At 51.5% G+C, this 21940-nt stretch overlaps 7 protein-coding genes across 7 annotated transcripts; 4 read left to right on the forward strand and 3 right to left on the reverse strand.

Annotated features, from left to right (window-relative positions):
- Positions 1–299: 299 nt before the first annotated feature.
- Positions 300–2470, forward strand: HD553DRAFT_340421 (uncharacterized protein; the record flags this gene model as incomplete). The annotated part of the gene is made up of 4 exons (XM_046182545.1): positions 300–638; positions 778–1993; positions 2067–2093; positions 2196–2470. 4 exons carry the CDS (start codon positions 300–302, stop codon positions 2468–2470), a joined length of 1857 nt encoding a protein of 618 aa, XP_046038004.1.
- Positions 2471–2718: 248 nt separating this feature from the next.
- HD553DRAFT_322768 (uncharacterized protein) lies at positions 2719–4784 on the reverse strand (the record flags this gene model as incomplete). The annotated part of the gene is made up of 7 exons (XM_046181330.1): positions 2719–3441; positions 3517–3594; positions 3668–3757; positions 3858–3890; positions 3970–4140; positions 4236–4576; positions 4682–4784. The coding sequence occupies 7 exons, from the start codon at positions 4782–4784 to the stop codon at positions 2719–2721; spliced, it is 1539 nt and encodes a 512-aa protein (XP_046038005.1).
- A 1372-nt stretch (positions 4785–6156) lies between these two features.
- HD553DRAFT_258612 (uncharacterized protein) lies at positions 6157–6381 on the reverse strand (the record flags this gene model as incomplete). The annotated part of the gene is made up of 1 exon (XM_046177384.1): positions 6157–6381. A coding segment is annotated over one exon (225 nt), but the record flags the coding sequence as incomplete, so codon positions are not given.
- A 1504-nt stretch (positions 6382–7885) lies between these two features.
- On the reverse strand, positions 7886–11149 carry HD553DRAFT_307752 (uncharacterized protein). The gene is made up of 8 exons (XM_046179462.1): positions 10899–11149; positions 10378–10770; positions 9911–9930; positions 9646–9817; positions 9528–9559; positions 9367–9417; positions 9176–9287; positions 7886–9068 (listed from the first exon to the last, which is right to left on the reverse strand). Exons 1-8 carry the CDS (start codon positions 11049–11051, stop codon positions 8088–8090), a joined length of 1914 nt encoding a protein of 637 aa, XP_046038007.1. The 5' UTR covers positions 11052–11149; the 3' UTR covers positions 7886–8087.
- Positions 11150–11376: 227 nt separating this feature from the next.
- On the forward strand, positions 11377–12613 carry HD553DRAFT_340425 (uncharacterized protein; the record flags this gene model as incomplete). The annotated part of the gene is made up of 2 exons (XM_046182546.1): positions 11377–11428; positions 11517–12613. 2 exons carry the CDS (start codon positions 11377–11379, stop codon positions 12611–12613), a joined length of 1149 nt encoding a protein of 382 aa, XP_046038008.1.
- A 2517-nt stretch (positions 12614–15130) lies between these two features.
- On the forward strand, positions 15131–15482 carry HD553DRAFT_340426 (uncharacterized protein; the record flags this gene model as incomplete). The annotated part of the gene is made up of 2 exons (XM_046182547.1): positions 15131–15350; positions 15445–15482. The coding sequence occupies 2 exons, from the start codon at positions 15131–15133 to the stop codon at positions 15480–15482; spliced, it is 258 nt and encodes an 85-aa protein (XP_046038009.1).
- A 2403-nt stretch (positions 15483–17885) lies between these two features.
- On the forward strand, positions 17886–19001 carry HD553DRAFT_322771 (uncharacterized protein; the record flags this gene model as incomplete). The annotated part of the gene is made up of 2 exons (XM_046181331.1): positions 17886–17965; positions 18074–19001. 2 exons carry the CDS (start codon positions 17886–17888, stop codon positions 18999–19001), a joined length of 1008 nt encoding a protein of 335 aa, XP_046038010.1.
- Positions 19002–21940: the final 2939 nt, after the last annotated feature.

Genomic DNA, 21940 nt, shown 5'->3' on the forward strand with positions numbered 1-21940 from the left:
CCAGTTACGACTAGTTTACACTTGATTAGACTAGATGAAGCTTTGTTCATGCTCGACTTTCACGACCAAGCTATATCAAGTCTCGCATAGCTGCTCTATCTCTAATTGCCCCCCCAAATACCATATTAAACACCTCACTTAGGCCTTTACGTCCCCTTGGAAACCATGTCCACCCACAACATCTCCGACGCCGACTTGACTCGACTCCTTCAAAGCGACTTGGAGGAGATCGTCAGCTAGTCGATCAGTGGGTCCAGCAAATCGTAGCTCCTCTTCCTCCCATGCCTGGTCGACCCGCCATGACTTCGATTGAGCAACCTAGAGCTTCTACGGAACAACCTAGGGCTCCTTATGCTCCCATTACCCCTATAGACCAGGTCGATCAATCGGCTTCAAACAATGCCGGTCTCAGGCCCTCGCAGAGCGCTGTTGCGATTGAACGACAACATACAGGATACCCTCACCTGAGTCAAATGATCACAACCTTCCCCCCGCCCAATCCCCCTAGCGGATCAGCTACTGGCTCTACTCAACGGTTCCGGAATGGAAGTTTCCAGATGGCTACGGCTCGGGGCCTTCAGAAAAAGGCTACGGTAGCCCAAGCTAAGCCTTACCTCATTGGCAAGACTTACAATCGGGTAAGTCAGCCGGTTTTACGACTAAACAAGACTTGCGAGGTCTTGTTAACACTTTTTTGAACTTAGTTGAACCCGAGACGTGCTTGTGAAGTTGGACTGAGTTTTGTTCGTACTGACAAGTAGTTCTTGTTGATTCCAGGTTACCTATATTGGCTGTGGGTCTATCCTTCGCAGGGAGGTCATGTTATGGAACAAGGCAAAGCCGAAGGCCGGCGCTATGTTTGCCGAGGCCACAGAGACGACTGGGTACAGTCAGTTAATCGACCTGACACCCAACATGAACCCTACCGACATTGCGAAGACTGTGTTGGACAAGTTTAGGGCCAAACATGGGTCTCGCTTCCTTATCAAACCCTTTTTATGGGCCAAACTGGGTCAGGGCACGACTCGTTTCCACCCCGAGACGCTTGGACGGGCCTATGAATTCACGCTTAAGGATTTACAGAAGATGTATCACAACTCTTCGTCAATGTACATCATCGAGGAAGGGTGGGAGTTCCCTGCAAACGACTCTCCCGGTTGGAGATACCAGATCACAGCCGCTCATAAGCAGGAAGGCGACATGTGGGAAGAGGATTTAGACAGCGACGACTCCGATCATCGCAATGCGTTGAGGCCTTGCTCAGGGTGTAGGCGTAAATACCCTTCGACACAGCTACCTGTCCATCAGCGCAATTGTGTGCCCTTTCGTGAGCAGGAAGAGGGGGAAGAGGACAACAAGGCCAAAACAAGTCGAAAAAAGTCCAACTTGGCTCTCAACGGAAAGGTCAAAGCCGAACCTGGTCTCAAGCTTGAGCCGACTAGCCCATCTTACACTCGTCCCCGTCCCCGGCCAAAACAGAAGTGGAAGGGTAAGGGGAAGCAAAGGGCTACCTCTGTATCCTCCTCAGGAATCTCTATCGTGAACGTGATCGATTCAGATGATGAGCAGTCTGCTCCTGCTTTGGGAAAACTCCTCTCGAAAGTCGCCCAACATCCAGCGTTTGGCGCACGATGGCTGTCAAATCAGAAACAACGGCTTAGGTCTCACCTTGACTTGGCCAACTCGTTAGGTGGGGTCGATAGCAGTAACCCAACCTCAACTGGACGAGCCGAGTCTTCTTACGACCAGACTGAGTCAGGTTCGGGCGCAGGCCCCTTCGACGGCACCGAATCGTTCTCGTTTGAACGCTCGGCTGGAGATCAGCAATTGCTGGAGAGCATGGGACTCCCGCAGGTCGACGAGCATAGCCAGACTAGCGACCATTTCCTTGATGAGCTGGACCCCAACTTCCCGTTCCAGTACCTCGACATGGACGCACAGGGCGCAGTCAAAGCAACCCAGGATGGCAATCAGAGGACTTCAATGGAACCAGGTGAGTGGAAGTTGTGCTCGATAAGGCTCAACAATGCTTAATAACGCTTATCACCGCTATATCTCGACTCCAGGAAATGTTTCGCATGAGATTGGTCCAGGTAAGCTTTGTGCGGGGTTATTAGGACTAGACAAGATTCCAAACAGTATTTGTTCGGTTGAGATCGGGGTTACTGATCTTGCTTCAATATGATCTTCCGTAGCAAACGTGGACAACACCGCCTGTCCTGCTGAAGAGACTGTATCTTCTACAGCGTCAAAGGAACTTGACCCTTCCACCTCGACTGCTGCTGCTGCCACTTCTACCTTGCAGCAAAGGTCCGGAGGCGGACGCAAGAGGAAGCACGAGGCAATGAACTCTGCAGATCTTCCCGAGAGCTCAGCAGCCGCAAGGACACGTGCTGCAAAGGCTTTGGAGCAACAACAAGCAGTGGGCAAAGGGCAACGAAGGAAAAGGCTGCCGGCCAAGCTTCAATAGGTGCTCATACTGATGTAAGTCTTTCTGTCACCTGCGTGTTAGACTCTGTTACACTTGACGCGACTTGTTAACACAAATTTAGTCTTTTTGTTGCTGAATTGGGCGCGATAAGTCTTTGTAACACGGAGAAGAGTTTGATCGCTTGGTGCAAGGCTTATTCGAGGTATTCTTCGCATAAATAGATACAAACAGCGCGATACGAGACTGTCCTAGATACATTTACATTTACATATCGAAAGAAGAAAGAATCACGACAAAGGAGCCCCAAATCCCGTACCGAAAGGCCTCGAAGCCCATCCTGCTCGAGTCCTGGTGGGAGTGGCCGGCAAAGCTGTCTCCCGTTCAGCCTTGACCTTGGTAACGCCCTGCTCGAGCTCGCGCCCCAGTCCGGTCAAAGCGGCACCGTCGAGATGGGTGATGATCTCGTTGGCCTCAGCAAGGAGCGCCGAAGCCTTTGGGAACTTCTCGGCGAGACCGTTCCAGTCCTCCTGGCCTTCGTCAGACTTCCCGAGGTCCGCCCACTCCTGCTGAACCTTCTCCAACCACGCACCGGCCGCTTGGACTTTTTTGGCCACATCATGCGTAGTCTGCTCGAACGCTAGGGTGGCGGCGGCGGGAGGAGCGAGAGGGCGAGTCGGCGATCTGATGCCACCAAAGACGGGAAAGCGAGGCGGGGTAGAGGCCCTGGCAGCAAGGGCGGCGGCGGCGGCGGTGTTCTTCTCGTGCTCAGCAAGAGGTGCAAGAGCACCGGCTTTGTTGGCGCCGCGGCAATCGGCGTTCCTCCCTTTCCACTTGCAGCACAAGCAGCCCTTATCGTCGCCGAAGATGCACCTCGAGTACTGATCGTCGAAGTGCTGGGTCTCCTTGTTGCTCTTGAGGTCCCGACCCCCTTTGCGGCATTGCTCGCATCGGTTCTCCCCAAGGCACTCGACGAGAGACGTGGCATGCTTCTTCAGCATGTGTCGGCACACCTGATAGTTGAAAGAGCTCAATTAGTCTTTGTTCGTCTAATCGAGCGTTATCAAGTCTAAACAAGCCCAACTTACTTGGACTTTCTCCCACTTGTACGTCGTAAGGCCTTTGCCTTCGCCGTCGATGATGGTTTTGCCATCTTTAGAGACCGTCTAAAGAAGCGACAAACAAAGAAGCTATGAGTCAGTAATACAGATTGGTAGTTGTAGGCGAAGGGCTACTTACACATCCAGCAATCTGCACCACGCCATCCTTGGCCTTCTCCTTGTCCCCCGAAGTCGAGGCCGTCACCTCGGGGGAAACCGCTTTCTTGTCCTGTGAACGCAAACAATCAGAGGTAAGTAAGAGTCAAGCAGAGTCGAGTGTAAGTGGGCGTAGTTGGTGTATTTGAGCGTGACTAGGCCTGAATACTTACCACGGTCGTCTTCGTGGCCTTCGCGGCCTCCTCCTATAGTCGAGAAGATCAACAACGCACTCGCAATCAGATTGACAAGTAAACAGTATAAAGGAAACATGTAAGAACATACCATCTCCTCCCTCGCCTTCGCGATCGCCTCGTCCGACTCCAACTTCTCCTTCTCCTCCTTCTCCTTCTCCGCCTTCTCCTCCTTCTCCCTCTGCTTCCTCTCGCCCTCCAACACCTTCTCAGCCCCCGCTCGGATGAGCTCTCGGAGCTCACTCATCGTCAACGTCGTTGTCTGTGAAACCCCAAAGGACGTTGGGTGAGTTTACTGTCGACTAAAAGAGTCTACGTTCGACTAGAAAGGACTTTACTTGACTCAAATAGACTTACGGGCTCGGCCTGGACCTCCTCCTCCTCCTCCTCCTCCACCTCCTCGTCATCCGCCGGGACATCAACGTCCATGTCGTCCGGCCCCTTCACCTCCTGCCCCAACTCTTTCCCCTTCCCCTTATCCCCCACGGCCTTGGGCAAAAACTTCCCTCCCGGACCCCTCGCCAGCTGCTTCTTCGCAACCGTTCTCTTCCCCGGCTGCTTCGAACCCTTGTTCGGCCCGGGTCCGGTCTTCTTGGTGCCGGAACTCGAGCTCGAGCCGGCGGGAGGAGGTTTGGGCAGGCCCAACTCGTTCTTGTCTCCCCGGGGCCGGAGAGCTCCTCGACGTTCTTCACGGCGGTCTACAATACAGAAACAGTATCGAATCAGACTAAAAGACTCTTTTCCAGGCGTCGTAGAGCGAGGAAGAGCTGGAAAAAGACTAAACAAAACTCAAAGAGACTCACCATGAGCGTCGAGGTCCTCCTTCCACTTCGCAAGCACCTCATTCGAGGCGTCATGTCCCGGGAATTCGGGGCTCTTGGAGATTCGGTCGGAAGATTCAGACATGTTGATTGGAGGGGGTAGTAACGATGAGTTTAGAGTAGTAGGTTTACGGGAGTTGAGCGATGACAATATGTTTGAAAGGAATGAATTTGATAGAAGAACTCGAAGAAGTTACAAACGATCAAAATAGGGCGAGAGATATAGCAAATCTCGCCCTGCCTACCAGCCAAGCAGTCGTACGAGGAATTTTATTGTTGTTTGTTGTTGTTTGTCGACAACAATAGGCCAAAGGAGGGTTTAAGCCAGTCGAAAGGATGGTTGACCACTTGAAACAAGAGCAACAAGGCGTAAGCGAGGCTCAGCGGATGCAGAGGAGGCTTGTGGTTTCTCACGCGTGCTTGACATAGCATCTCTACGGCTCAAGAGTTCCACGCAAGTCAAGATCTTGCAAGGTGTTGTAAACGTACTCGCGTACAGCCAGATAATGAGCCACAGCTTGGCAGAGATTATCGAACGCTTGTACAGGATAGTGATTGACGAGTTCCTGTTTGAATTCCTCTGTGACCAAGACGTCGGGGACGTGGTCCATGTAGCGAGGGACGATAACAAATGGATCGCGATGACGAGGTTGACGCAGCTGGTCCTGCACTGGAGCCGTTGCCTCCATACGTAAAGCGTTGACCCATCCTTGATTATCCCTTGCGTGTTCGCCTGGGGCGTTGTTGTCAAACTGTGTGCCATCGATGTTGTGTCGAGTCTCGGGAAACAAGTCCAAGTCGTATCCGTTGCTAGTCGCGCCAAGCAAGCCTTTCAAAGTCCAATATGGACCAGTTCAGTCACGTTTCGACTTATCAAGACTAATCAAATGATCACTCACCTCGATACCACATCTGGACAGGACCAAGCCCTCTTAACCCAGGATTCGACATACCGTGATGGTTCCATGCGTCAACATAGTGTCCTAGCACGAAGTTCAGGTACGGCATGAACACATAGTGAAGACAGTAAATGTCTACCGCGTTGTTCCGATCCAGATCGTCTTGCGACTCCAACTCCATGAACGCCCTTGTGAACTTCTGGGTGACAGACTCTCCAACTTGTCTCCACTGCCTCTCAATCCGCACGTTGCGGGTCGAAGGGCCTTGCATAAACGAACCACGATTCGATCCTGTTAACAAGTGCGATTGGACGGATCGAAGTCACAATGAGTGAATATACGTCTCGTTGAGTGTAAAAAAGTGTAAACAAGACTCGATGAGCCAGACTGACCTCTTACTTGGTTCATCAGGTCCCGAACCCCGAGATTTTCCCCCCCATAGTCTGCTCTAACTCTTGACGGCCATCCCCACTCATGAGTAGCACGCAGAAAGCTCGCATCAACCGTATCAGAACGATTGTTGTTGGAAGCTTGCATATAGACGATAAGTCGGGATTTGCCGTCTACGCAGCCATGAATGACGAACTTCCAGTTGATGAGTTTATGCTGGCCGTCCATGTGCCATAGAGAATTGATGAAGGGGACATCGTAGTCGCGTCTGTGCAGGACCTGCGCTCGCCTCAGCATGTTCCCTTGTGGGTCATACGTCTGCATGACATCTCTCAACTGTCGTCGGGTAACTTTGACTCCTTGTGCCGTGAGGAGACCCATAACAAGACGTTCTCCGGTATTGTTGGAGTCGACAGTTGTTAGGATATTGCCGACAAGCTTTGTAGAACAAATTCAAGTCAAATCAGCTTATGTCAACAATAACGAAAGTACTTTAGCCTAAGACATGCTTTTAACAGTCTTTAGATGTCTTTTCAAGTCTATTCAAGTCTTGTCGTGTCTTGAAAAGTCTTGTTCGGTCTCGAACGCTCTTGCACTTACAGCTTCAAGACGATCTTGGGGTACCAAGTGTTTCTCCCGACGCTTCTGCAAGCCCAATTCCTTCCTTCGCCTAGTGATCGTGCTTCTCGAGGTGCCAAGTAGTCGAGCGATGTCTTTGTCGTGGAAGCCAAGGTTGGTATACAGTACGAGTTGTTCTGCGGGGATTGAGACGGTAGGGCGGCCGCCCTCTAGTGACCTTGTCAAGTTGGGAGCGACGATGGCTGGAGCATCAGTCAAAGATCTTTGATAAGCACAGAGACGATCTTGGAATCCAATGACGGCAAGAATGTGCTCGCGGTAAGCTTGATGAGGGATACGGTGCTTGACAACGATTCGTAGAAAGTGTGCGAGGTCGTCTAGAGCGTTAAGCAGGGTTGGTAGGAGCAGGGGATCCCGTTGATTGAGCTCCTGATCGAGGTAAAGCCGTATCGGCACGAATATTTGGGCAACGTGGGCAGAAACTAGAACAATATGACCAGTGGACTCCATTGTAAGCTGATTCGAGTGAATTGCAACTCATGATTGGGATGTGAAAGGACATGGTCGCGTATACGTGACTACATGGTCCCTTTATAGTACAGCCGAGACTGATCGAGTCGATTGTAGGGTGACCTAGACTGGGCTCGTAAAGGCGAGAAGTGAAAGGCGTAGTTAAGTGTTGTAAAGGCGAAATTGAGTCTAGATACGCGCAATCGAGTCTTGATACGCGTAAACGTGGTAGCATACAATTTTGCATTTGACGCTTATGGCGCCCCATAACAACACAATTCCGACTCATGAACAACAACGGATACATTGACGCTTAGGGGTTAGTGGTTACACCCTCAGGAACGATCCACCCGCTCAGCTTAGGGTGACGGGAGAAGATGTCTCTGGTACACAATCTGAAGACAGGTGAGCCCTCAATATCTGCCAGGGGTGGCTGATAAAGGCCTTATCGAACGGGTGGGGTGCAGCACAAGGTGGAGCTTGCACCTTCAATATACTATGGCAGCCAGAACGGCATAAGCATACAAAATTTAGGCTCTTGCTTAAAGATTTAAACTTACTCCTCAATAATCTTGGCGCGGTGCTTTGAGAAGTAGGTGATATAACCACTCATCACCGTCATGTGTGCCTCAATAGTTTCGGATGCCTTGAAGACGGCCAGATCCTTGGCGTGCCGATCTTTGAAGGTGACCGCGGGAAGAGGAGGGGTAGGGGTGTAGCGGGAAGCCACAGCTTTGCTTGAGAAGGGGGGAAGAAGGTCCACCAATGTGTCCGTCGAACTGCGTCAAGAATGTCAACGTGCAAGTCGTCAGAAGTGGCAACTTCGGTCTTGATAATGACGTTGTCGATATGCTGCACAGGCCAGCATCCAGTCTAGACAGATACACACATAGAATATCAAGTCGTCGTGATCATCCATACATTCGTAGCGGTCGTCAACACATCCGAGAAAAGCGAAAAAGGAACAGGAGCGTGAAAAGATGGGGTACTCCCTCGTCAAACACCTCGGCTTATAACCCGCTCCCGACATCCTCCACCATCTTCTCATCCTCCTCGTCCGAATCCACCGCAGCGCCCGTGACAGCTTCTTCCGGATCAGATCCCCCGGATCCACCACTATCATCGCTATCGCTCCCACCCTCCGCGTGGTCCACCTTGTCATCGTCGTCGTTCAGACTGACATCATGCAAGGGGACAGAGACTCCTCGACTAGGATCCCCAGCTAACGGGTCTCTCAGCGTGGGCGTGGGGAACTTTTCCACACCCATCCCCAAGCCGTTCAACTTGCCTCCAACGCTCGAAGAGGCGTTGGCTTCACGCATCCTCCTGAGCTTTTCGATATTGTTGTTCCCGTTCCTGTTCCTGCTCCTGTTCGACTTGTTGACCTCGGTCCCCGGCTCCGCCCTCGGTTCCAACAATTCCTTGTTGGCGATGATCGTAAACCGATCGATCTCGGCGTTGACGGGATCGTCGTCGTCCCCGTGATTCTGAACGTGCTCGAGCGCTTCGAGCTCGTCCATGATGTCGTCCTCGTCTTCTTCCTTTGGGATGTCCACTTGGAACAACTTTCTCCTCCCCCTGACCGCCTTGTTGTCTGAACCTCCGCGCCCTCTGCTCGACTTTCCTGTAACGGAAGATCCAGCGGGCTTTTTGACAGCCGTTGAGGGTCCGAATTGATCGCGCCTAAACTCTCCTTCCGAGCCATCTTCCACATCGGCATCTTCCTCCTCTTCGTCATTCTCGCCCTTCTTCCCCGCTGCAGATCCGGATCCGGCGGCGACCTTGACCGAGGCCGACCTCTTCAAACCCACCCCTGCGCCAGCAGTACCAGCACTAGCAGAAGCGGCGTCGGTCTTCCCGCCATCTTGACCGTCGCTGTTCTTGCTCTCGCTGGACCCGGGCTTGTCCCAGGGGATGACGAGCAGTTCCTCGGCCATCAATCCGTACCGCCTGATCAGCGCTAAGAACCGTGCGTACAGCGCGTTCTCAGCCTAAAGCGACCCGCACCAAGAAAGGCCACGTAGCCAAACAACTCGTTGTCGTCAGCAAAAAGAGAAGAAACGCCAAAAAGAAAAGATCAGAATCGCCAGGGGCTCACCTCGCACTCCTCGAAAACCTCTCGGTGGTGGAACCAAGCGTGCCCAAAGACCCTGGAGATCCGTCGAGCTTGTTGACCGAAATACCGTTCAGAGCCGGCTTTGATAGAGAGTCTACACGTGGTTTTGTGCAAGGTGTGGTCAGCTATGCGCCTGCTGTTCGAGCGAGGAACGGAAGGGAAGAGGCGCTCACCGAGAAGGGAACGCCTGGGCCGAATTCCAAAGCGCCGTATGCTGGTCCACCCTGTTTTTCCACGCAACGCATATCATAACTCAGCTTTTCTGCCTTTTTCCAATCTTGTTCATAGTTCCGCTGACGAGTAGAAAATACTTGGTGTCGGAGGCGACACTTACGTATGCAGAATATAATCGATCGCCGAACAACCCTACCAACCCGGCACACCAAGGATTCGAACACCTCAGCCACGTCTCTCCAGAACGCAAGTACCATCCCGAAGAGGCCAAGACTCACCTCACTGCTCATCCCCCCATTCACACCCCCACCAGAACTCCCTCCGGGCCCCAATACAGGATGTGCAACGCACAAGTAAACCCACTCGGCAGCTTTCATTTCCGGGCACGTTTCTCTCGAACAGACGGGCAGGAGGGAGGTTAGGAGCGGGGTCAGGTCTTGTGGTAGGCGGCTGCAGAGTCGAAGCAACGTATGTGTGGGTGTGAGTGAAGAGAAGAGTAGTGTGTGGAAAGCATATAGGGATTCGGGGAATTGGGGGGCTTACCGAAGATGTTCGTACACCCACTGCAATTTCCCGCCGACCCAACAGAGAGAGCAAGAAAAGAATGAGGAAGCGTGTTGATATCAGCTTTCTATATCTCGGACTCAATCGTTATCGTCATCCTGCCACACGTCGTCGATCGTCGAACTGTAGCTCGGTCTCGCATCGCATCTCGATCTACGACGATCTCCGCCCTGAGCTCCAACCCTCACATCGATCTGGATGTCAGACCCCATCCTACGTTCACGTTTTCGATCTGCACTTCTGCCCATCCACCGGCTCGGGGCTGGTAAGGGACCGTACGGACACGCTTCGAGCTTTCCGCTCCGAAGTAGCAGTCAAGAGTGGGTTGGGACCGGCAGATCCCGGAACGCGACGATGCGGAACACCCCAAGATGGGAGCAAGAACGAGGACGCCGAGATCGTATTCCTGAAAGTAAAGTTGGGAGAGCCGAGAAGAGGAAACTCACGAGATCCACTTCTTTCTTCCTCCCACTTGAACTCCCACTCCCGTTCGGACTCCCAACCCCATCCGCACCTCTCGATCCAACTCCAACTCCAGCTCCTTGTACTTTTCCTTGTCCGTCCTTGCCCTTGTCCTGGTGTGTGGTTTTCGCCTTTTCCGGGCTAGCTTGACTCGCACTCACACTCGCACCCGCGTTCGCTTCATTGGCACTCGCACCCGATCCGCTCGCAGGCAAATCCACGATCCCCTCTACATCCCTCGGATCCCGCTTGATCAGCAAGGCGAGGTATTCTGCTAGTTGGAATGAGCTGTCGATTGATTGGAGGTTCGGAGGGGGCATCTTTGGTGAGGTTGATGAGGAGGTAGATGAGGTGGTTGTTGGTGAGGTGGCCGTTGACTATGGGATAGGTATGGCGAGTGGAGAGATGTGGTATGAAGTAGTAGCAGGTGTTTGTGATCACTACTGTCAATATCGGTCTTGCGTTTGCCCACATAGAAGTGACAAGGCGGTCAAGGTCTACGTACTGCCATCTTGCTACCCTTTTTCAATTTGAGTGGACTGGCCTGTGATGTCGCCTTTTTACCAGGAGCTGATGATGCTTTTGCTTTTGACGCAGAAGAGGTGGTTGTTGATGAGGGTGTTGATGATGATGACGATTCTTGTTTAGGTATGATCATCTCGTCCGCCGTTCGACGTGGATCCACCGGAGTTTCGGGATTTTATAGCTAGTGATCCAAAGAATGATCCTATGTGATTCACTATGCTGCTGTGAAGTTATTGGGGTGGTCGATCTCACCATCAACAACGACGTTGTTTGTATCGAGGTCGATCCCTTTGAACCCTCGACCAGGTCACTGGCGCGAGCTCAGACGCGTGAGAAAGCGCAGGAAATCAACTTAAGAACGAAAAAAATCGACCAAGTCCCAACTTGAAAAGGCACGTTTACTATCTTCACTCTACTCCCACTCGACCTAATAAGTACCTCTCCAAATCACTGCAACCATGTCCCACTCGACTCTGATAGGATCAACAAGCAGGCTGTCTTTACGGACAGGTAAGTGGCCCCGACTGAATGCGAGAACGAGCATGTCGGAAACGGTCCAGTTGACACGCTGCATCTCCTGATATTTCTGATGTTACAGCCGTTATTCCCTCTCTTCTCAATTGCACCGCTTCATCATCATCCTCCACCTCTGCATCATCGTCTTCTCGTGCATCATTCCACACATCCTCTACCCCGCTGGAATCCAAACGCAAGATCGTCGCACGTCAGAAGAAACAAAAGAACCTCGCCCTCCGTACCGAGCGGTCAAGGCAAGACGTCCAAGGGTTGGTAGATCCGATCTTGGGGGACCTGAAGCCGGAGGTTAGGACGGGTGGTTTTTTCGCTCGTCAACAGTCTGGCAGCAATGCCAACAACAACAACACTGCGAAGGAGGAAGTTGGAGGGAAATATGAACGGAGCTTGTTGAAGAAGGTGGTACTCGACCGGCAATCGATCTGGTTCTCCCAGCCTCCTCAATATCCTTCGCAGTACACCGTGGAGAATAGCGGTTTTCCCGCTCCGGTCCAGCCGGCTGTTTATACCGGCTCGCTCTCTTCCACCTCGGAATCCACCTCGGACTCTACCTCGACCTCGAACCTCAACTTGAACGCGGACCAAACCTTCCTCTTCAAACACCTCCCAGAGACCCTCCTCTCTTCCCTCCCAGCCGCCCAAGCTGCCAAGCTCGGCAAGACCCCTTCTCCCGCAGAGAGACGCGCTTATGAGGAGGCGGTCGCTATGGAGGCTAAGATGAGTGAACAGACTATGAGGGTACTTGATTTGAGGAATGCCGATGCGAAGGGGGTCAGGAAGGAGAGTGTGAGGAGGATCGTCGAGGTCTTCGGGGGAGATCTTAATGCCAACAACGACAATAATGGCAACGGTGACGGAGCTAGTGGGAAGGCGGACAAGGAGCCTGTAGCGCCCAGGATGAACACCGGCCACCCAACAGTAACCTCCGCTATCCTCACTCATCGTATCCACCTGCTCAACACGCACCTTGCCGCTAATCCTCGGGACGTCCATAACAAGAAACGTCTCCGAGAACTCGTCCACCAACGAGCCAAGATCCTTTCGTACTACAAGAAGAGGGTGGGCAGGCGGGGAGGAGAGGGAGAGGGAGCGTATTTGGGGTTGTTGGACAAGTTGGGGTTGGATAGGCGGGGGGTTGAGGGGGAGTTGATCGTCCGGTGAGAAGAAAGGTTAGTCCGGGTGTCGATGCCTCGTCTTTTTTTTCTTCGGGATGTGTCTCTTCCTTGCTCCGCTGCGACCTGTCGGCTATCTTTCCCGTACATCCTCCTCCGAATCCGTCGATCGCCGCGCCTCAAACCGAAATCAAGATCAAGACCGCAACACAGACCGCACAAGCACAAAACGCAAAAACAAGCGAAAAGGAATAACAATACAACCCTATGATGCGACCTAAAAACAACAATATACACTGATTTAATGAGTCTGATATCCAAACGTCTCCCTTTTGGGGGGGCGTCTTTTGGTGGGGACGAAAACGTTTATTCGGTCTGAGGGTTATACGTTACTTGTTCTTGCGTTTTGCTGCGCGGTTTGCGGTCGTGGTTGTGGTTGTGGTTGATGCGGGGGGTTGTGCTTATGGGGAGGGTTGAGTGATGGGCGATGGCGTCTGAGGTCGTTTGAGAGGGCGTGTTAACGAGAATCGATGGCTGATCTTATCGCCGGTCTACTTTCCACCTCCTGGACAGGTCTTCTGATCGAGTCAACGGTTTTTGAAGCGCTATTCCGAAGGAGCAGACGCAATGTAGGAAGAAGGGGAAAAACGGCGAGAACGAAGACGAAGAATGAGGCAAGAAATAGCATTCGCGCGCTACCGAGTCAATGATAATGCAAGGGAGACGAAGGTCGTGTACGCCCCCGGCGAAATGATATATAACGACATGCGAATATATCGAAATGATCATACAACGTGCTCGATCCTACCATTGCGTTGTCAGTACGCGTTCCTGTATTCACCGCACTTGATGGGCATGGCTTGTCCGGCGTGTCGCTCTCTGCGTAGATCAAAGGCCGTCGGTATAGTCCGACAGCATCATGAGGACTTTCCACCGGACGGAACTTCGAGCACAGACCTGATGACATCGGCCTGAATGCCCTTATGGACCGTGGAGCTTAAATCAGGTCGTGCAATTGGCGGTTGAGTGATGTCCAGCTTGAAAGAAACGATTATTTTCCTGCCATTGCGAGGCAATTCGAGGGTATTGAAGGAAGGTTGGCTCTGATCGCGATCGATTCAAGTACGAGGCCGAGAACCTGTCCCATTCAAGCCGAGATCGTACTCTGAGACTTTTCGACTTGGTTTGTTGATGCTTCAATATGTTGATCCTCAAACAGCATATAACATTACGCCTGAAGAAGAAGAACTAGCCATGTTGGTGATGGAGATGAGCGATGACGATGGGGACAGCTCGAAAGACAATTTGATGACCGCACAGGAAAGGGCAGACAGAGATCCAAAAATGATCAGTGGTCAGTTGCATGATTACGGCGGAAATGCATGGGCGGCCTGGTGGATGTCTGACTACATTGTTCCTACATGATTCTTGGGTACCAGCCGATCAGTTTGCGAGTCTGGTATCGGTGCTCGTCCGGACCGATTGATCGACGTGAAGGATAGGTAGGAATCTGATATTGGTGCTCATTTGAACCGATTGATTGTTAGAACTCAAGATATTGCTTTATCAATGGCATGTGTTATTAACCAATACAAAGGTACTGACCTGTTAGAACTCAAGATATTGCTTGAGATCTAACAGTCAAGTGATGTATATTGATGATCTAGTTGTCCGAGATTTTCATCACCGGGGTGAGGTCCCAACTTAGGTGATGCTGACTAAGCATCATCCACCTGTAATCCTGAGGAGTAATCCCAGTAATCCTCACACGCGCGCGCTTACTTTCTACATTGATCGGGGTTAAGGATAGGAAGATGGATCCGAAACTTTGGGAAGCTCTGAAGAAAGAGGCCGGCAAACCGAGTCCTAGGTGTCTAGGTGGTATTGACAGCAAAAGAGGGGGTTGCGCAGGACTGCCGGCATGCGAAATGTGCTTGAAAAGGGGGATGCAGTGCAATTGGGCTCTGATGAAGGACTGTAAGAAGGTGATCGACGCAAATCCTTAAAGCATCGGCAGACCCTCTACCCGCCACCGACGGACATGTTGAAGAGGATCGCTAAAGCCAGGTCTACGCTCAGGCTAAATACACCGATGTTGCAGACTCATGGTAGGACGAAGGCCTGATTGTGCTTAGGAGAGCGTGGCTACCGCTGTGCGGACATGACATCTTGTGAACAGCGCCAGGATGAGCAAACAACCGTGATTGGAAACGTCGAAACCGCCTGGGCGCAAGAACCCCGTGATTCTTTTGCGTTCACGTCAAATTGGACATGCGCCATCTACCTGAAACCCTCTAGCTATCTCACAAGAATTGTGGTAGTATCCAAATGGAGACGCATCTCCATGAGTGGTCAGCATCCAGCAGTAGAAAGCCAGACTTTGTGAAGCTGACACACCGGCTTCATTTTAGGGTACATCACAAACGACACTATCCAAGAGTATCTCGCTACCGCGGCTATCTGAGAAGCGATAGAACTTGTTCTAGGTCGCGCAGCCGAAGGGTAGAAGTGATCAAACTGTACAATCAAGCCCTCAGATGGTTGTCATCGGCTGCCCTGCATCATCATGGCCGACAAACTGCTTATCAAGCTCGAAAAGCAATGGGGCAAAATCAAGTCTCAATGGAACAAGGTCGATTCCCTCCATCGCATCGTCACCAATGTCATCCAGCATGGAGAAGATATTGGTGCTCTTAAGGCAGAGAACACCCTGCTCAAAGATGAGAACAAGAAGAAAGAACCAAAAATTCAGCAGAGCTTGGAATGTCTCAGAATCATCAATGATTGTATATCTGTTATAGCCGTCACGTGACGCGTCGCTACTCCCGCGGGAGACCCCCTCGGAGGTCCCTTCGGAGACACCTCTCGACATCCCCACAGGGGTCTACTTTTACATCTCCCATAGGTGCTTATTATAATAGGCTTATTGTATGTATATACTTCATCCGTTATTACACCATTACCCCTAGACCTAGCCCCGTGTAGACTGTTAGTCTTTCCCCCTAATAGAATAACGGATCATCCTCTTCTACCCCGGCTAGCGAATTCTTCTTCCCTCGTCTCTTCCTTTCTTCACGTCCTTTTTCACCCTCCTTTCGACACTCCTTTTATCATGTCCGACGACGGCCACATTCATTCTCCTCCGGTTCCTCCCCCCGCACCTTCTCCCATGGAGGAGGCACTCCGACAGATGGCGCAGGCCATGACGCTCTTCGCTCAGAGCCAGCAGCAGCCTGTCGGCGGTCAGGGATCGAACCCCTTTCGGCTCGCCCCGCCGGGACCCTTCGATGGGACCGATACCCCGGACAAACGGGAGAAGGCCACCACCTTCATTCATCAGTGCGAGATGCACTTCGAGACCGCTCCAGCGGTTTACTCTCTGGATCGGATCAAGATCATTTTCGCGTCGACCCACCTTCAGGGTCGCGCTGCTTTATGGGCCCGGTCGTATACGTCCCCGGAGGCTGCACAACAGTGCACCTGGGATGTCTTCCGGACTCTCTTTCTTACTTCTTTTGGGTTAGCATCCCGAGAGTACCTCGCGGAAGGGGAACTCTTAGGGTTGCGGCAAGGGAACACCTCGGTCGGCGAGTACACCGCGAGGTTCAACTCCCTTGTGGGTCTTATGCCGGGATGGAACAACGCCGCTCTCCGGGGAGTCTTTCGTCATGGACTCCGGTCGGATGTTGAGCTGTCGGTTCGTGCCCATGATGGGTACACGGAGATGTCCCTCTTGGACATCCAGAACTTGGCCGCCCGATACGATCGACCCGCCATCCCCGCTGAACGACCTCGCCGGGAAACTCCCCGCGCACCCACCTTTCAGCCTGCCGAGACGGCAGCTCCTTTTCCTTTTGCCCCGGGACCTCCCCCGGTTTCTTCTTCTCTTCCTCCTCCTCCCGTGGACCAAGGTGGTCCTATGGATCTTTCGGCCGCCCGGCAACCTAATCCCGCCGTCCCCTGCTTCAAGTGCTACCAGATGGGACATTTCGCGAACCAGTGCCCGAATCCCCGGGCACCTCCCGAATCGGCCCCAGCCTGGATCAAAGCCGCCAAGCAGAGGCATTCTATGCAGGTAGCTGGCGCCACCCTCCAACCTTCCTATTCCGCGGCGTCAGCCGGGGCTGCGTACGATCTCTCGGCGTACGATGATGTCCCACTGTGGACCCCCAACTAGGCGCGCCGGTGTCTCTTTCCTTCTCTTGTTTTATGGTACCCAGGCCGGGTTTATTACATTCATTTCATGGTCCCTCAGTCCGAGGTGTTTTCTTTACGGCTGCTCAGTCCGAGCGTTTCTTCATGGGAATCACAATCCCCCTCACCCGACTACACGTCGGTATGGCACCCAGTCCGGGATTCTTTTACGGTGGCTCAGTCCGAGTCTTTTACGGTGCCCAGTCCGGGTGTTTCCTACGTCTCTTGGGATCGGGTCGGCTACGTCTTCTACGGGTCGTTCGGGGTTACGATACCTCCCCTCCAGTGCGTGGATTCTTTTCTCTTCCCTTCGGGGTTTTACGGTTGCTCAGCCCGAGCGTTTCCTTTCGGGAGTCACCCCCCCTTCGCCTCGACATCTCTTTGTTGAGGGTAGAGCCCATCTCGGGCGGGTTCTTGTTACACTCCTTCGGGGGTTTCGGTCGTTTTCTTTTTCGGAGTTGGTCATCGGGGCGATGACCTAGGGGGGGGATCCTGTTATAGCCGTCACGTGACGCGTCGCTACTCCCGCGGGAGACCCCCTCGGAGGTCCCTTCGGAGACACCTCTCGACATCCCCACAGGGGTCTACTTTTACATCTCCCATAGGTGCTTATTATAATAGGCTTATTGTATGTATATACTTCATCCGTTATTACACCATTACCCCTAGACCTAGCCCCGTGTAGACTGTTAGTCTTTCCCCCTAATAATATCTATCTATGGCTCTATCATTGTGATGCGCTTTCTCCTTCATTGTCGGTAAGGCAGAAAGAGGCGCGACTGACGGCTCTCGACACCTGCCTGATCAGTGGTCTGAATAAGGCGGAGACGTACTGCATGTCACTTGATCCCTTTCTATGTTGGTTGCCGAACACCATCGACACGACGCCATGGTTGTGACATCGAGCTTGCCTTTCGGCTTTCATGCCTAGTCATGTGATGAAATGAGCCTTCTCAATCTTGCGTCATTGAGACTGCTGGAGTCAACAAAGGAGCTCGCTTTACTCATTATCATTAGGAAACGAGATGGCTGCAATCATTTATATGACTTCGGTCCCACTAGCTTCGGGAGGCAACCCCCCAGGTTCGGCTTTTGATTGCCACCACAAAACATCGCACAAAGACAAGATGAATGACGACTTCGCCGACACCGCATCTCAACCTGGTACTATTCCCGATGAAGAAGTCGCTCGGTGGCTGTTACAATTGTCAGCCAGAGATCGCCAACTCGCAACAACCACGGTTGAGACGTCATCTGGAATGACCACGACCTCTCATATCAATCGTTCAGCTTTGAGAACCTCATGTTTGACTAGCCTTGGCAACTTGTTGACTTCGGCCCCCTCTGAAATCACTGGATCTCGTCCTGAGACTGACCCTACATCGAAAAACGGGTCACTGGAACTTTTTATCCTTGGAAAGTGCAGCGGTAGCTTGGCCGAGTGTAGGGAACAGGAGGGGAGGACAGCTATGGAAGCGCGTTACCAGCAAGCGGCTGTAATCATCTGGCGAGTAGCAACGGGGCAGACGCTGAGTTGGAGTATCTTGACGGAGAAATTACTGGAGGTTTTCCATGGACATATTATAAAGGAATCCGTCATAAGAGATGCAGATCGAGAACTTCTTATGATTTACATGAACACTTACCGCACGGTCCTCTCACACTGCGTCCATCGCAACTGCAGCACAGAGATGGAGAACAGAGGAAAGATCAGAAGGGTTCCATATCCAGCCTCAGGAGCACCTTTAAACGACCTTAAAAAGGCCTATGCTAGCATCAGCGGGTTTTACTGTTGGTTCGATCCACAGCTACCTGGATGTAAGGGCGCGTTTGGATCTTGCCCTTACAAGCCTGAGGGGATCCCGGACCTCTCTGCCAAACATATATTCCTCTTGGACGAGATCAGAGTGCTTCTCTGCAACAAAGATGTAAAAGTAATCTCCCTCTGGGGTTTGTACACTTTCGACCAAATCACCGCCAAACGAATCGCACATGCAGGAACAAGGACAGGCCTTTCAATCACAAAAGCAAGAGATCTCAGGCGTTTTGTTGCATGCGCTCGTGTTATCAATCTAGCAACACACAATTGTGGCAAATGTCCGGGACTCAAGAGTCTCCCTGTAGGTTATGGTGGGCTTAACGATAACTCTACTCCCGTGGATGCGCAATCTGGACACGACAAGAAGCTGAATGAACTGTACAAAATTGCTAGACAGATTATCGATCGCGTTGAGGTAGAATGAGGGGCGACATGGCGATGATGTTCACAATGAAACGCCTGAGGAATCGCTTTTCTATCATGTATTATGTGATGTATCCAGTTCGTCATAGATGTATCTGGCCTTGTCGCTATGTGCAGGGTTCTCAACGATTGCATTTCCATGATAGAACGATGACGTGCTTGCAGGCGATAAAAGGAATTTCAATAAAACGTGCCATGTCAAGTTGATGCCTCGGTCTCAGTCATAGCCACCTTCATGTCCGGCAATGAGTGTGGATTAGCTGCCTACGTGATTCCAAGCCTCAGGCACGTTACCAAAGCTGAAAGGAGCATCCATTCTACTGCTGTCGAGAATTACGGCACTGCTTGAGTGTGCGTTGTCATAAAGGCTTGACCCGAGTTCCCTTTGATGCTTCTCCTTATCCATCCTCAACATTGGCCTCGGGCTGCCCATATCACTTTTGCATTTCTGGACGACCATTGGTGTAACACCGTGCGATGGCAAGCCCTACTATAGCCTCCATTGATTTCGTCCCATCGACCACCACAAGAGCTGCAGTTTCAGGTGCAGACGATTTCTTTGCATATGTATGCAATTTCGGAGAAGATTGGGTCAACGAGCCGCCATCACAAAATGAAACTATGTCTGATCAGACTCATACGGAAGGACGATGCGAGATCCAGCCTGATGAGAATCTGGCCATATCATACCCGATGCAGGGCCCTATGCCAACCGATGATTTCGTCCAAGAGCCTGAGAATGGATACCCCTTGAGTTCCGAATCACTTCCCCTTTCCATTGCGCATGCTGCTGCGTCAACTTTTGCCGAAGCAGAATCCGGCAAGTCCATTTTTCCTAATTTCGCCAAAGTTGTCTGAGGCTGATAGAGATGGTGTCACAGTGCCATTGCCGTCAACGTCAGTGCTCTCATTCGTAGTGCCATCTACTTACCAGATGTCTCTGCGCGTGGACAAGTGCGATGGTGAATTTGGCAGATGCAACCTCCACAACCGAGAACTATATCGGCCATTCACTTCAGAGGAGTTGGCACTTGCCTTGTGGATCTGTCAAGCTGTCTTCCATAAGTCACTCAGAGGAAAAGCATTGGTCGATCAGATACTGGGATTTGAATTTCAGGGTCTCTCCAGATTGAGTTTACCCATATCAGCAGCAAATTTACCCACGAACGGGATCGCCAAATTACTACACCGCTACATGGCTCTGATGCAGCTACACAACCTGAGAATACATCATAATGGATTATGCAAGAAGTACAAGCAGGTACTTCCCGTTGGATTCTCCATTCGCGGATCCATCAGGGACGCACAGGACACAGCTGGGCTCATGACAAAAACCTATAGGAGAATTCAGAATATGCTACCCATGCTCGGTATCAGTATGCAAGAAGACACATCCTTGTAATTAGGGGGAAACCAGTAGAGAGTTCAAAGTATTGAACATGCAGGAACTTTGCGAAGTCGAGTTCTCAAGGTGTTCCTGGTAGCCAGTTGACCTTGTTGCTCGTAATACCTTTGCCTCGGCAGCATTAGCAACAAGGGTATGAGCAAAGCACCTACAACCGTTCCAGCTCAGAACTTTGCTGTTCCGAGAGCTAGAGATACGTTCTTAAGAGCTCTAAAGGTTAGAGGGACACTGAACGATATAACAATGAGGTTCGAACCGTCCCAGGGCGGATGTAGCCTGCATGTTCTTACGCTCACCAAACGCAACTTGGGCATCTTTTCTTTCATTTTGATTGTTGCTTACAATGACGGTTACCTTTATATTAACAAACTAGTATGATGCATAGTACAAAGGAGGACGTCAATATGTGTCTGAAGGCGGTTCTCAGGCTTATCTCCCCACAGAACTTCGCTATACATCTTTATAAACGTTCCCAACCGCATCCGACTGTTTCTGCTTCTGCTATCGAGACACTTACCTGCAGGCTGCGGAATGCAGGTTGGCTGTCAGTGTTGGGCAGCTCAGACAATAACGCGCGTATTTTGCTTGGGGCGCTGTTGAAGGTAGAATGTCAAAGTTCAGGCTGCTGACAGATCATGACTCTCATTCCGTTCTGCCCAAAAGCGCCGTTAGCATTATTAATAGACGCTTCAGATCTCCATACTAACGTTTATATCAGCTCTCAATCACTTGTTTGAGATCCGGCTGTGCGAGCAAGAGTGGCAAATTCTCACTAGCTTTGTTCAAATGGTCAGCGCATCGAAGCACTTGCCGATATCAAACAAATAGTCGACAGACAAAGACTACATGAGTAATGAAACACAGACTAGATGAATATCGATACAAGCCTACCAATAAACACATAATCTCTATGGACAGGCACATTGGCAATGGAGTCGTATAAAAACGAACGATTGAGGCGCGAAAGGGGGAGGTTTTGAACAGACAGCGATTTTTGGGGAAAACTTTCGCAACAATCGAAGATTGAAGGCTCCTCATTCTGCTTAAACTACGTTGAGGAGATCGCACGCAGTGAGGGAACTTTTTTCCAATCTATCTTCGGATTCCCATCCGATTCATCGCGAGCAAGAATCTGGAGAGCTGTCTGGTATCGGGTTTCCAGTAGAGTGGTTGGGTGGTCAACATAGTCGACAGAGTGTTGATTGCGGCCTTCGGCAGACATCGTACCTGGACAGACGCCTTGATGGATCTCCCAGCTGAGGTTTCGGGCACACAACAGGAAATCGTGTAGTCGCGTTGCAAGGTATGGATTCTCCTTGCCAAATTTGCAAAGATCGTTTGTCCCAGGGTTCTGTGTCCAGGACGTTCTGGCGATGTTGTGTAAAGCCGAAGTGAGAACAGGTGCAGGTGCATCTGAAGACGCACCCGTCAGTCGACACAATAGCCACTGGACCAGGTCAAGCTGACTGTCGGTGAATTGGACTGTTCCGTATAGCTGACGAGGGCATGACCCGAGTTCGCCTAAACATATCGGA

The sequence above is a fragment of the Filobasidium floriforme genome, assembly GCF_021052385.1.
Source record: "Filobasidium floriforme strain CBS 6241 chromosome Unknown HD553scaffold_6, whole genome shotgun sequence".
In the NCBI taxonomy this organism is placed as follows: Eukaryota; Fungi; Basidiomycota; class Tremellomycetes; order Filobasidiales; family Filobasidiaceae; genus Filobasidium; species Filobasidium floriforme.